Below are 14457 nucleotides of genomic sequence, written 5' to 3' on the forward strand. Positions count from 1 at the left end.
CCACCTTCCCTCTGAGATTCTGTAGTCTGTTCTATTGCTTTTTTGTCGCTGGATCAATTTTGTTCATCAGCTTATTTTGTTCACTAGATTCCACATATGAGTGAGATCATGTGATACTATTTTTCTTTTATTGGCTTATTTAGCTTAGCACAATACTCTCCAGGTCCCACCATGCTGTCTCAAAAAGTAAGAGATACTTCTTTTTTATTACTGTATAGGATTCCATGGTATATACGTTCCATGACTTTTTTATCCATTCTCAGTGTTGGGCACTTGGGCTGTTTCCAGATCTTAGATATTATAAATTGTGCTGCTATGAACATAGGGATGCATACATTCTTTCTGATTGATGTGTTGTGTTTCTTAGGATATATTCCTAAAAGGGATTACTAGGTCAAATGTCAGTTGCATATTTAATTTTTTGAGGAAACTCCATATTGTTTTCCATATTGCCTACACCAGTCTGCATTCCCTTTTCTCCATATCCTCACCAGCACTTGTCATTTGTTGATTTGTTGATAGTAGCCATCTGACAAGTGTGATGTGACACCTCACTGTCATTTGAATTTGCATCTCTGATGATCAACGACTTTGAGCATCTTATGTATATAAAAGGCTAATATGCAAATTTTCCCCTCTGGAGTTCGATCACTTGCTATGACATGCACTGACGAACAGGGGGTAGCCTGGAACGAAGGATGACCCCAACTGGCAGCTGGCAGGTGGGGGAGGAATGCCCCGGCCAGCAGAAAGAAGGCCCTAATTGCCCCTGATTGCCTATTAGGCCTAGGGACCCTACCAGTGTACGAATGTTGTACACGGGTCTCTTATCTATTTATATAAAAGCCTAAGTGACTGGCCAACTGGCTGACTTGCTGACCATCTGACCAACCAATAACTATGATGCGAATTGACCATGAGGGGACAGATGCTCAATGTAGGAGCTGCTGAACTGCACTCATTTGGCAGCTGTGGTTCTCGGGTAATGTACTGAGACTGGAGAGGAGGGAGTCTGATTATGGGTTGCATTATCGAGATCCACCTTCTCAGAGCTGATTTCAGCCCAATTTCTGCTGGCCAGACTGAAGTACCCCACTAATCTGTGCACCAGGCCTCTAGTTTAAGTATAATATGCCAAAAATCAAGTACAGGTCAAAGTGGAAAAAAACATGTAGTGTGTGTGTGTGTTTTCTCTTATGCTCAGTACTAATTGTATATTCAAGAACATTATGATCGATTTAATTAGGGATATATATATATATATATATATATATATATATATATATATATAGTAATAAAAGTGAACAGCAGAATGACTGCCCAGACCACCTTTCGGATGGCCACACTATGACATGTACTGGCACCAGGTCAACAAAGGCCGGTGCAATGCTATTGATTGAGGAACCCTGCCATCACCCCATGATCGACCCACAGAGAAAGGCCTAGCCAGCCAATCTGCAGGGTGATCAATAGTGGGGGTTGCTCTGCGATCGATTGCCCCAAAGAGGGAGGCCTGGGCCACTGGCCTATAGGGCGATTGATGGCAGTTGTGGGGAGTGCCATGATTGCCCCAAAGTGGGGGGCCCAGGCAACCCTCTGTGCAGTGATGGACCGAGGAGCCAAAACCAGGTGGGCTCACGGAGCCCTGCAATTGACCGCCCTATAAAGGGAGGCCCAGGCCACCTGGCCGGTGGTGCTGTGGTAGGTGGATTGGGCCTCCCTCTGTGAAGCGATTGATCTGGGGGCCCCATGATCGATTGCCTCACAGAGGAAGGCCCAGGCCAGTCAATCAATTGCACCCCACTCCTGTCACCCGCAGAGGGAGATGACTGGTGGCAGGGAGGGTGGGGGGCAGTGCTGCACAGATAGCAAGTAGTGTTGGAGATGGTGCTAGCTGCCGGCAGCCGGGGGAAGGAAAGCCCTGTTAGGCCCTGATTGCTTGCCAGGCCTAGGGACCCTATTCAAGGGGTCCCAGATTGTGAGAGGGTGCAGGCCTGGCTGAGGGACATCTTCCTCCCCCCTCCCCCATCCTGTGCAAGAATTTAATGCACTGGGTCTGTAGTCTCTGTCTCTCTATATAAAAGGCTAATATGCTAAGTGTCCGTCTAGGTCAGGGGTCGGCAACCTTTAAGACATAAAGAGCCACTTGGACCAGTTTTCGAAGGAAAAAAAAAAAACCTCGGAGCCGCAAAACCATTGCGACATAAGTGATACAGCTCCCCGTCCCGCCCTGCTATCTGCCCTGCTAGTGTTGGACCTGCTGGGGGCCGCAGCAAAGGTTCAAAAGAGCCGCAGGTTGCCGACCCCTGGTCTAGGTAATGACTTCACGTAGCAATGCTTGGCTTCCTCTCCTAGCCTCCTTGCAGTTTCTTCAGCTCAGGAGTACCACTCGCTTCATAGTCAGGTGGAAATATTTTACACTGTAAGCAAATGTCTGTGAGGCATTTTCCCGTGCCTCATCTCATTTGATCCTCACAGAAGTCCTGGAGTAGGTAGATAGGAGACTTGATGGAATCCGATTTTCTTTTCATTAGCTGGAAAATGGAGATTTAGAAAGCTTAGAAACTTGAACTGACTGAATAGAAATAAGAAATAGTGGACCTTGAAAATGACTTGAGGTTTTCTCACTGTGCAGAATATATTCAAACACTGCTGAGTTAAATATTTCACCCTTTGTTCTCCTTGTATGATCTATAATAATAATCTGCTTCGTGTTGATATTTACTGCGATGTTACTGACAATTACCTGAAAGAGATGTTGGAGTGCTTCACTGGGCTAGGAAAAGTATGGCTACATAATAAAGCATGTCTAATTGAGCAGGTTTGTTCTATATCTATAAAAGGCTAAGTAAAAGGCTAAGTTGACTCACACATGCACGATACATATAAAGCTCTCACTGGTGCCAGTGGCACGCATGGGTTTTGATCTGTCATTGTCAATTGTGAATTTGGTCGACACTTCTAATATAGAGAAAGGATGAATAGCAATATTAAAATATTTCTTGTAATTCATTTCCTTTCAATATGCACGAATTCGTGCACTGGGCTACCAGTTTTTTCATATGTGATCTGTATGTCCTTTTGGAAAAATGTCTATTTAGGGCCTTTGCCCATTTTTTAAATTGAATTATTTGTCATCCTGTTAAGTTGTATGAGTTCCTTACATATATTGGATATTAACCCTTTATCAGATGTATTATTGCCAAATACATTCTCCCATACTGTGGGTTCTCTTTGTTTTGTTTATGGTTTCTTGCTATGCAGGAGCTTTTTTATTTTGATGTAGTCCCATTTGTTTAGTTTCTCTTTAGTTTTCTTTGCCCTAGGACAGTGGTGGCAAACTCATTAGTCAACAGAGCCAAATAACAACAGTACAAGGATTGAAATTTCTTTTGAGAGCCAAATTTTTTAAACTTAAATTTCTTTTAATGCCACTTCTTCAAAGGTGGTATTTTGTGGAAGAGCCACACTCAAGGGGCCAAAGAGCCACATGTGGCTCGCAAGCCGCAGTTTGCCTACTACAGCCCTAGTAGATGTATCTGTAAACATATTGCTACGAGATATGCCTGAGATTTTTCTGCCTAAGGTTTCTTTTGAATTTTTATGGTTTCCCGACTTACATTTAAGTCTTCTATTCATTTTGAGTTTATTCTTGTTAATGGTGTAAGTTTGTTTCATTTTTTTGTATGTATTTGTCCAGTTTTCCCAACATCATTTGTTGAAGAAATCTGTCCAGTTTTCCCAAAAACATTTATTTCCCAATACCATTTTTTGAAGGATTCCATTGTATGCTCTTGCCTCCTTTGTTAAATATTAATTGAGCATAATGGCTTGGGTCAATTTTTGGGGTCCCTGTTCTGTTCCATTGATCTATATGCCTTTCTTTTGATAGTACCAGGCTGTTTTGATTATGGTAGCTTTGTAGTATAACTTGAAATCTGGTGTGATTCCTCTGACTTTTTTGTTCTCTCAAAATTGCTGTAGCTATTCGGGGTCTTTTTTGATTCTATGCAAATTTTTGAAGTATTAGTTCTAAATCTGTGAAATATACTGTTGTTGTTTTAATAGGGGTTGCATTGAATCTGTAGATTGCCTTGGGGAGTATGGACATTTTAATTATGTTATTTTTACCAACCCATAGCAAGGTATATTCTACAATTGTTTATATCTTCCTCTGTCTCTTTTTTCAATGTTCTGTAGTTTTCCGAGTTCGCATATTTTGCCTCATTAGTTTTAAGTATATTTCTAAGTATGTTAATTTTTTTTTTTCATTGCAATGGTAAATTTTTTGTTTAATTTCTCTTTCTGAGAATTCATTCTTGTTGTATAAAATAGTCATCAATTGTTAGGTGCTGATTTTGTATTCTATTCCATTGCCCCATTTATTTATTAGCTTTTTGGTGGCGTCTTCCGGGTTTTCTACGTGTAATATCATGTCATTTGCAAGTTATAAGAGTTTTACTTTCTTTCCAATTTGGATGTTTTTTATTTCTTGTTAGATCGCTGTGGCTAGGACTTCCAGTACTATGTTAAATAAGAGTGGTCAAAGTGACATCCCTGTCTTGTTCCTGTTCTTACTGGACATAGTTTTAGTTTTTTCCCATTGCATATGATGCTTACTGTAGGGTTGTCATATAGGGCCTTTATCATGTTAAAATATATTCCCTCTATTCCTACTTTGCTGAGAGTTTTTATCAAATATGGGTATTGGAATTTGTCAAATGCTTTTTCTGTACCTATTGATATGATCATGTGACTTTTGTCTTTCAACTTGTTTATGTGATGTATCATGTTTATTAATTGGCTAATATTGTACCAGCCTTGCAACCCTGGAATAAATCCCATTTGGTTATGGTGTGTGCTCTTTTTAATATATTGCTGGATTTGATTTGCTAATTTTTTTTTTAAATATATATTTTATTGATATTTTACAGAGAGGAAGAGAGAGGGATAGAGAGTTAGAAACATCGATGAGAGAGAATCATCCATCAGCTGCCTCTTGCACACCCCCCACTGGGGATGTGTCCGCAACCAAGGTACATGCCCTTGACCGGAATCGAACCCGGGACCTTTCAGTCCGTAGGCGGACGCTCTATCCACTGAGCCAAACCGGCTTCGGCTGATTTGCTAATATTTTGTTGAGGATTTTAGCACCTATGTTCATCAGGGATATTGGCCTATAATTCTCTTTCTTTGTAGTGTCTTGATCTGGTTTTGGAATTAGGATAATGCTGGCTTCATAATTAGAGCTTAGAAGTGTTCCTCTTGCATACATTGGAATAGATTGAGGAGTTTATGTGTTAGTTCTTTGAATGTTGGTAAAACTTCCAGTGAAGCCCTAGCTGGTTTGGCTCAGTGGATAGAACGTCTGCCTGCTGACTCAAGGGTCCCAGGTTCGATTCCAGTCAAGGGAATGTACCTTGGTTGCGGGCACATACCCAGTAGGGAGTGTGCAGGAGTCAGCTGATCGATATTTCTCCCTTATCGATGTTTTTAACTCTTTATTCCTCTTCCTTCCTCTGTAAAAAAATCAATAAAATATAGTAAAACAAAAATTTCCCTTATATTAAAAAAAACCCAAAAAACAAAAAACTTCCAGTGAAGCCATCTGGTCCCAGGCAGTTTTTTTTAAATTTTTTATTTTTATTACTGCTTCTATTTCCTCAGTTGTTATTAGCTTATTCAGGCTTTCTTAGACTTCTGATTCAGTTTTGGGAGATTGCATTTTTCTTGGAGTTTGTCCATTTACCCACATTGTCCAGCTCATTGACCTATAGTTGTTCATATGGTAGTATTTTCCCACAATACTTTTTATTTTTGTGGTATCAGTGGTTACTTCTCTGCTTTCATTTCTAATTTTATTTATTTGGGTTCTCTCTGTATCTTGATGAGTCTTTGTAACAGTTCATCAATCTTATTTATCCTTTCAAAAACCTGCGCTTGATCTCATTTTTCTTTTTTTTGGTATTGTTTTCTTAGTCTCTGTGTCATTTATTTATGCTCTAATATTTAGTATTTCCTTCATTTTACTTTCTCAGGGCTTTTTCTATTGTTCTCTTTGAGTTCTTTAAGTTGTTGTGTTAAATATAATAGTTTATTATTAATTTTTTTGTGTGTGTTTTGAGGTAGGCCTATAGTGCTATGAACTTCCCTCTCAGGATTGCTTATGCTATGTCTCAGAGATTTTGGATTGTTGTGGGTTCACTTTCATTTGTTTGCATATCTCATTGGTAAACCATTCATTGTTTAATATCATGCTATTTAGTTTCCAGGTGTTTGAATGTTTTGGGTATTTTTACTGTAGTCGATTTCTAATATCATTCCACTGTGATCTGAGAAGATTCTTGATATGATTTCAATCTTCTTGAACTTGTAGAGACTTGTTTTGTGTCCTAACATGTGGTCTATCTTCTTTAATAACCCATGTGCACTTGATAAGAATGTATATTCTGCAGCTTTGGTGTGAAATGTTCTATAATGTTAGTTAAATCCATTTGATCTAATATGTCCTTTATAGTCACTGCTTCCTTGTTAAATTTTTTGTCTGGAAGACCTATATAGTGAAGTCAGCAAGATGTTAAATTTCCCTTGTGCTACTCTATGGTTGTCTATCTCTTCTTTAAGTCCTCTAGAAGTTTTTTTTAATATATTTTAGGTGCTCCTATATTGGGTGCATATTTTTTACCAGGGTTATATCCTCTTGTTGGATTGATCCATTTTGTGATATGTAGCGACCTTTGTTGTCTTTTATGATATAGCCTTCATTTTTAAGTCTATTTTGTCAAATATGAGTATTGCTATGGCAGCTAGCTAGAAACATCAATGAGAGAGAAACATTGATCAGCTGCCTCCTGCACAACCCCTACTGGGGATGTGCCCGAAACCAGGTACATGCCCTTGACTGGAATCGAACCTGGAACCTTTCAGTCCACAGGCCGATGCTTTATCCACTGAGCCAAACCAGTTTCGACTGGCATTTCTTTTAATTCTGGCTTAGTGGTCATGAACTCTTTTATTTTTTTTTTTTATTTTTTTTTTTTGTCTGGGAAGGTTTTCATTTCACTGTCTATTTTGAATGATAGCCTTGCTGGAAATAATAATCATGGTTTTTGATCCTTACTTTCCATTACCTTGAGTACTTATACCCTTCTGGCCTGTAGAGTTTCCATTGACCAATGGATAGTGTTTGGGAGCTGCTTTGTAGGTGACAGTTTGCTTTTCTCTTGCTGTCTTTTATAAAAGACTACAGGCCTGGTGCACGAAATTCGTGCATGGGGTGGGTGTGTCTCTCAGTCCAACCTGCACCCTCTCCAATCTGGGACCCCTCGAGGGATGTCCAACTGCCCGGGTTCAGGCCTAAACGGGCAGTCAGACATCCCTATCACAGTCTAGCACTGCTGGCTCCCAACTGCTCACTTGCCTGCCTTCCTGATTGCCCCTAACTGCTTCTGCCTGCCAGCCTGATCACCCCCTAACCACTCCCCTGCCAGCCTGATTGATGTCTAACTGCTCCCCTGCCAGCCTGTTTGCCCCAACTTCCCTCCTCTGCTGGCCTAGTCACCCCTAACTGCCACCCTCTGCTGGCCTGATCGCCACAACTACCCTCCCTTTCAAGCCTGTTCCCTCCCAACTGTCCTCTCCTGCTGGCCATTTTGTGGTTGCCATCTTGTGTCTACATGGGGTCAGCTATCTTGTGTGTTGGAGTGATGGTCTATCTGGATATTACTCTTTTATTAGGTATGATAGAGGCCTGGTGCATGGGTGGGGGTTAGCTGGTTTGCCCTGAAGGGTGTCCTGGATCAGGATGGGAGTTTTCTGGGGGCGTGGGGTGTCCTGGGCGATGGGCCTGTGGTGGTTTGCAGGCTGGCCACACCCCCCAGCGACCCAAGTGGAGGCCCTGGTATCTGGAGTTCAATTGTAGAAGCCTGTGGCAGAATCAGGCCTGTAGTCTTTTATAAAAGTTTATTTATCTTCTACAATTTGTAGCCTGTAGCAGAATCAAGCCTTCTGCTTGCTCTGTGGCAGCAGGGGATTTATTTACCTTCTGTAATTGAAGCTTTGTAGTCTGAAGTGGAGGCCTGGGCTGGCCAGGGTGTGCAGAAAGCTTGGCTTGCTCCATGGCCTGGGAAACCCAAGCTTCCCTCCTGCTTTCTCTGTGGCTGCAGCTATCTTGGTTGGGTTAATTTGCATACTCACTCTGATTGGCTAGTGGATGTAGCAGTGTGATGATTAATTTGCATATTACTCTTTTATTAGGTAGGATTCTTTGTTTAATTTTTTTAAGCAGTTTAATTATGATGTGTCTGGGCATGGGCCTGTTTGGGTTCTTCTTTGCTTGGGACTCTGTGTCTCCTGTACTTGTGTGACATTTTCCTTCACTAGGTTAGGGAAGTTTTCTGCCATTATTTCTTCAAACATGTTCTCTATCCCTTTCTCCTTCTTTTGGGACACCCACTAAATGAGTATTTTTATGTTTCATGTTGTCCCATAACTCCCTATGCTGTCTTCCTGTTTTTTTCTTGTTGGTTCACTGATTGATCTTTTTTTTTTTTTTTTCCTATTCTGTCTTTCAATTCACTGATCAGATCCTCAGCTCTCCTAATCTTTTGCTTATTTCTTCCAATGAATTTTTTATTATCATTCATTATTTTTGTTTTCATAGTTACTACATCTTTTTTCATGCTGTTTACCATCATTATTCTGAACTCTATATCAAATACATTTCTTATCTCTGTTTCATAATCTTCCGGAGAATTCTTTTGTTCTCTCATTTGTGGATTGATTCTTTGTCTCCTCGTTTTGGGTTCCTGTTCGGGTTTGTGACTCTGTCTTAGGTAGATCCTCTATGCTTCTCAATCTCTAATGCAGGACAGACAGTGTCAAATACTGTTTCAGACTAATTAGATCAGGCAAAGGTTCAAAGCCTCCAGATACCACCTGTGTTTGCAGACTTTTTGTATTTAGTCTTTAGTAACCTCAGGCCAGAGGTTGGGTGAGTGGTTTTCCAACAGATTGGGGCCATTGCTTCTCCTTGGAGGTTATTGTTTTTCTCAGTCTTTTTATGTGCCTCAGAAACTACAAAGGGTGGGATAAAGGGTTTTCCAATATGTAGGGGCAACTGTGTTCCCCCATGGCAAAAACCACATGAATAGCAAAGGTCTGTCTGAGAAAGATGTCATCCACAGGTTCAGGGAACAACCCAATACAGTAAACTGGGGTGTCTGCCTTCTGAGCTCTAACCCCAGATCCCCAAACCCTGGCTTCTACCCACCGAGCTGCAGTCCAGTCCGCCCTTCCTTGCTGTAACCCAAAAGTTGCTGTATGTGAAATTTTGTGCCTTTTCTCTTTAGGAGGGTACCTGAATTTTCAGCTGTCTGTCCATGGCAGAAAGCAACCTTGTTGCTTTTCATAGCCAGATGTTAAGTGGGCTCCTTTCTCAGTTCTGGTGCTCTCTGCACAGTGGTCCAGCTTGGGCTTTATACCCAAAATTCTCAGTGGCAGCCCCCCACAGCTGAGATATCTCTCCAGAACTTCAACTGCTATCTGTGGGTTCCCAGTATATAGGGTAGGTTCCCTAGGCATGGCCGCTGATCAGGGCCATCTGTGGGGTGACTGGTAGTCGGGACGATTGGGGAGACCCTGCTTGCACCTGCCTTAGTTGGCAGCCTGGCAAATGCCCGCTGGCCAGCCCTGCCCTCTGCCATCACTGATTGCCTCCCTCTCGGGGAAACTCCTGCATTGACTGCCCCCTGGTGGTCAGTGTGTGTCATAGAGACCCGTTGTTCCGCAGGTAGTTCAGGTTTTTGGTGGATTTGCATATTAGAGTTTTATCATATAGGATGGCATTAATATGTAATGAGATTTATCTGTGGTATATAGAACTGTGATTGGATGTTCATATAAATTTTATTTTTGCCATGTAGAATTTTAAATTTTAATATTGTCAAATTTAATAGTTTTCTATTAATGCTTCTGGAAATTGCTTATATATTCTTTTCACTTTTAGGCTATAAAAGATACTTTTCACCACCCTATTGTCTATGTCCATAGATAACGCATATATACATATATGCCCATAAGTTCTTCGGTTAATCTCTTCCTGCCCTCATTCTCTATAATTGTAATTTTCGCCTCGTTGCTGCTAGTTGTTGGTGAAAGTCCTGTCTCTCAATTCTCAGCTTGAGAGATAGAGAGTGGGTGGTAGCGACCTAATCACTTCCTCATGGGTAGAAGTTCAGGCTCCTTACTTGGCTTTTTCTGCCATCAACTTGGCTGGATGCTGTAGCATCACATTGAAGCCAGGCTAAGGTACAAGTCTAGGCCTCCATTGTCCTTTGCTGGTGTGGGTGGGTTAGTGCCATATATTTTTTTTCTATGGTGTTTAGATAGAGTAGAGGTTCTATTGTTTAAAAGTTTTCTGTTTCCATATGCTGTAATTTCAATTGTACTTCTCCATTTCTTTTACTCGTTTCAGGGTTATTTTTGTCTTAATTTTTTGTTAATTCTCAACAGAGGACACTTTCCCCATTGCTTTTCAGAGAAACTGAAACAGAGGGGGGAAGAAGAGGGAAAGAAACATCGATGTGAGAGAGATATATCTACTGGTTGTCTCTTGCATGTACCTCCACCAGAGGTCAGGGTGCAAACTCATAAATCAGGCAGGTGCTCTTGACTGGGAATCGAACCTGTGACTCTTTGGTACTTGGGCTGATACCCTAACCACTGAGACACATTGGCCAGGGATGTCTTTTTTTTAATTTAATTTTTAATTTTATCCAGACTTTTTAAAAGAAATTTTACTGTGATTTGTTTTGGCTTATCCTTTCTAGGGTTTGCTCAGTTTCTTCTATTTGTGGGTTACTGCTTTTTGCCCAATTTGCAACATTCTCACCTTGCTGAAGTAATGTTTGTCAGAATTCCCCATTAGGAAGCTCCTTTGCTTTCCATCTCCATGCTGTACTCTTTGGAATAAGTCAGTTTCTCCTTTAGTGGAGATTATATACAGAAACCTGGGAGTTTTCTGCATAGGAAATTTATCTCTTCTACATGTATTAATTTATTCAATCATTTATTAATATTAGTAGGGACTCCTGGATATTTATTTTATACTTTGGGTTATAATTTAGTACTGCTTCGTTTAATTTGTTGTATAATTTTCTAGCTTTGGCCAATGAGAGCATTTTCACTTGGCTCCTGTGTGTGTGTGTGTTTTTTTTTTTTTTTTTTTTTAAATAAATCTTTATTCACATTATTACAAATGTTCTTCATTTCCCCCTCCCCTTCTTCATTGCTCCCCTCCACCAGGTTCCCACCCCACCATCTGCCCTTTCCCTCCCCCCATTGTCCTTATCCATAGGTGCACAGTTTATGTTCAATCTCTTCCCACACACCCCTCTCCCCTTTTCCCTGAGAAGCGTCAGTTCACTCCCCTTCCATACCTCTGATTCTATCAATATTATATTCACCAGTTAATATTGTTCATCAGATTTTTTTTTAATTCCCTTGGTTTTTAGATTCACTTGTAGATAGTTACGTATTTTTTGTTCATAGTTTTTATCTTTATTTACTTTCTCTTCCAAAAGAACCCCCTTCAGCAATTCATTTAATTCTGGTTTGGTGGTGATGAACTCCTTTAGCTTTTTTTTTTTATTAGTGAAGCTCTTTATCTGGCCTTCGATTCTGAGTGATAGCTTTGCTGGGTAGATTATTTTTGGCTGTAGGTTCTTGCTATTCATCACCTTGAATATTTCTTGCCATTCCCGTCTGGCCTGCATGGTTTCTGTTGAGAAATCAGCTGACAATCATTTGGGTGCTCTTTTATAGGTAACTACCTGATTTTCTCTTGCTGCTTTTAATATTCTCTCTTTGTCTTTTGCTCTTGGAATTTTAATTATGATGTGTCTTGGTGTGGTCCTCCTTGGATTCCTTTTGTTTGGGGTTCTGTGGGTTTCCTGGACTTGTAAGTCTATTTCTTTCACCAGGTGGGGGAAGTTTTCTGTCATTATTTCTTCCAGTATTCTTTCGGTATCTTGCTCTCTCTCTTCTTCTGGGATCCCCATAAATCTGATGTTGGTTCGCAGTATTGATATTTTAAAAAATATGTTCTTATTGATTTTAGAGAGAGAAAAAGGGAGAAGGAGGATTAATAAACATCAGTGGGCTGCCTCCTTCATCCCCCCTATTGGGGATCGAGCCTGCAATCTGGGAATGTGCCTAGACTGGAAATCAAACCAGAGACCTCTTGGTGCATGGGATGATGCTTGACCAACTGAGCCACACCAGCCAGGGCCTGATTTTGTTTTTCTATTTCTATTATTGGTGTTCTTTTTTTCCTTTCCTTTTTTTTTTTTTTTTGGTGTGTGTGTGTGTGTGTGTGTGTGTGTGTGTGTGTGTGTGTTTTCAATTTTAGAATTTCCATTTGGTTTTTCCTCTATCTTCAAGAACCTCTATTCATTAAGTGGCTTTTGTTTCTTATAGCTATTTTGTCCCGGCTGCCTGTTTGTCACTTCATTCTAACATTGCTGTACTTTCAGTGTTAGCATCTATTGATTGCCTCTGTCCATTCACGTTGTTTTCCTGGGTTTTGGTAGGATAAGTGAGTTTTTAAAATCAGCCTAGACATTTGGGTATTAATATACTGTGGTTCGTAATTAAAGCTCCGTTTTAGCTATATTTCTTTGACACTGCTCTGCCAGGGGGAGGAATGTGCCACCTCATTATTGCCAAGTGGAGGTAGAAGTCCAGGCTCTCCATTTGATCTCTGTTGACAGCAATGGAAGGGGAGGATAGTCTTGTTATACTGGGTGGGTTTAGGGATTCCACCCTGACTGGGATGAGTATCTTCTTGCTGCTCCTCACAGAGCCTCCACTGACACCAAATTGTTCTACTCTAGTGGACATAAAAAATATTCTTCATATTTTCATTAAATAAAATAAAAGTTATTTTAAAATATTGTTTCATCTTTAATTTTTTAAATATTATGTTAATTTGTTTTTTATAATTCTCATACTAAATAGTAATAACTTACAAGTAAATTAATAGGGATCCATGCATATGTTGTTACTGATAAAGGTACAGCATCAGATATATTTGGAGACCATAACCCAAGACACTATAATGAATGTCTTCTTTTCCTGTAGCCTGGGAACTAAAATTGTAAGGTGATCTTTTCTTGTCCTTGCCCTCTCCTTCCCCTTTGATCCTTGTATTTAACATTGAACAGGGCTGCAATTGTTATCTATGTCCCCATTGCTCAATTAGTTTTTAGAGTAATAATTAATCTAGATGCTGGCACTGGAGACTATATAAAATGCTTAACACTTTTCAGTTATTTTCGTTTTCTTCAGAATATCTTGACTTTCTGCAGAGACTAAGGATGTAAATTCATATCCTCTGGAAGCTGTCATATGTGCTTTAAAATGAACCCCCCCCCCCCCAAAAAAAAAAAAAAATGAATTCCCCAAACCATTTGCAGATGATGAAAATTGTAATTGCATAACTTCCAAATCATTTAATTTAGAATATGTTGAGATACCATTATAAGAATTAATAGACTTTAATGAGATCTTGTCATGTAAGAGAAATAAGTGATGTTTTGCACGGTCTGTTTAGATCAGGTCAAATTTAAGATTGCATTTTTAATTCCTTATGCCATTATTTATATTATTGTTTTATAAAGTGATTTTTTAAATTTAGGGTAATTAAAATTATCCTATAAAATAAAAGACTAATGTTCAAATAGAACGAACAGTGGAATGATCTGTCACTATGACATGCACTGACCTCCATGGGCAGACAGTTAACACAGGAGCTGCCCCCTGGTGGTCAGTGTGTTTCCACAGGGGCACACCGCTCAGCCAGAGCCCTGAGCTGGCCTCACTGCTGGCAAGTGCAGTGGTGGTGGCAGGAACCTCTCCCATGGGGAGCGGGCCTAAGCCATCAGTCGGACATCCACCTTCTGGACTGTGAGAGGGCACAGGCCGGGCTGAGTGACTCCTCCCCTTTCCCTACCCCTGGTTATAACAGATAGGCATTTTTAAAAATTGGAATGAGTTTGTAAGTCACAGAACCGGTAATTAAGAATAACCTTTTACAGCTTTCTTATTTACTTTTCTATCTACTAGCCTTTCTTTATATGTTCTTATAAAGTGTTTGAAAATCTCTTTTTAGGTAGGTAGCCATCCAAGCTTTCTGAAGGAAGTTCGAGATCACATGCAAGACTCTTTCTTGATGCAGCCTGAGGTAAGTAGGAATGTAGCAGGAATTAAGGCCTGGCCGTTTCATGCTATTGTTACTGTTGTGATGGTATATCTGAACAGCTCTGTGATTTCTTGAATGTTGGCACACTTTGGACATAGTGAGCTTCAGTTCTTGACCACCTCAAGGAAGTGAATATCACAATAAACTATGTCAGAAGAACTTTTTATTTCCCACTGCACATGAAAATAGTGATTACA

General features: G+C 40.3%; 1 protein-coding gene across 4 annotated transcripts in view; it reads left to right on the forward strand.

Moving 5' to 3' along the window:
* ZMYM2 (zinc finger MYM-type containing 2) overlaps positions 1 to 14457 on the forward strand; it is a 152375-nt gene that overhangs the window by 65405 nt on the left and 72513 nt on the right. For all 4 annotated transcript variants that reach the window (XM_084878529.1, XM_084878528.1, XM_084878527.1 and 1 more), the window contains one exon: positions 14171 to 14242. In XM_084878529.1, coding sequence (XP_084734655.1) covers positions 14171 to 14242 — 72 coding nt within the window. The remainder of the gene's footprint in view (positions 1 to 14170; positions 14243 to 14457) is intronic.

Source organism: Pipistrellus hanaki (genome assembly GCF_964339955.1).
Source record: "Pipistrellus hanaki genome assembly, chromosome: 3".
In the NCBI taxonomy this organism is placed as follows: Eukaryota; Metazoa; Chordata; class Mammalia; order Chiroptera; family Vespertilionidae; genus Pipistrellus; species Pipistrellus hanaki.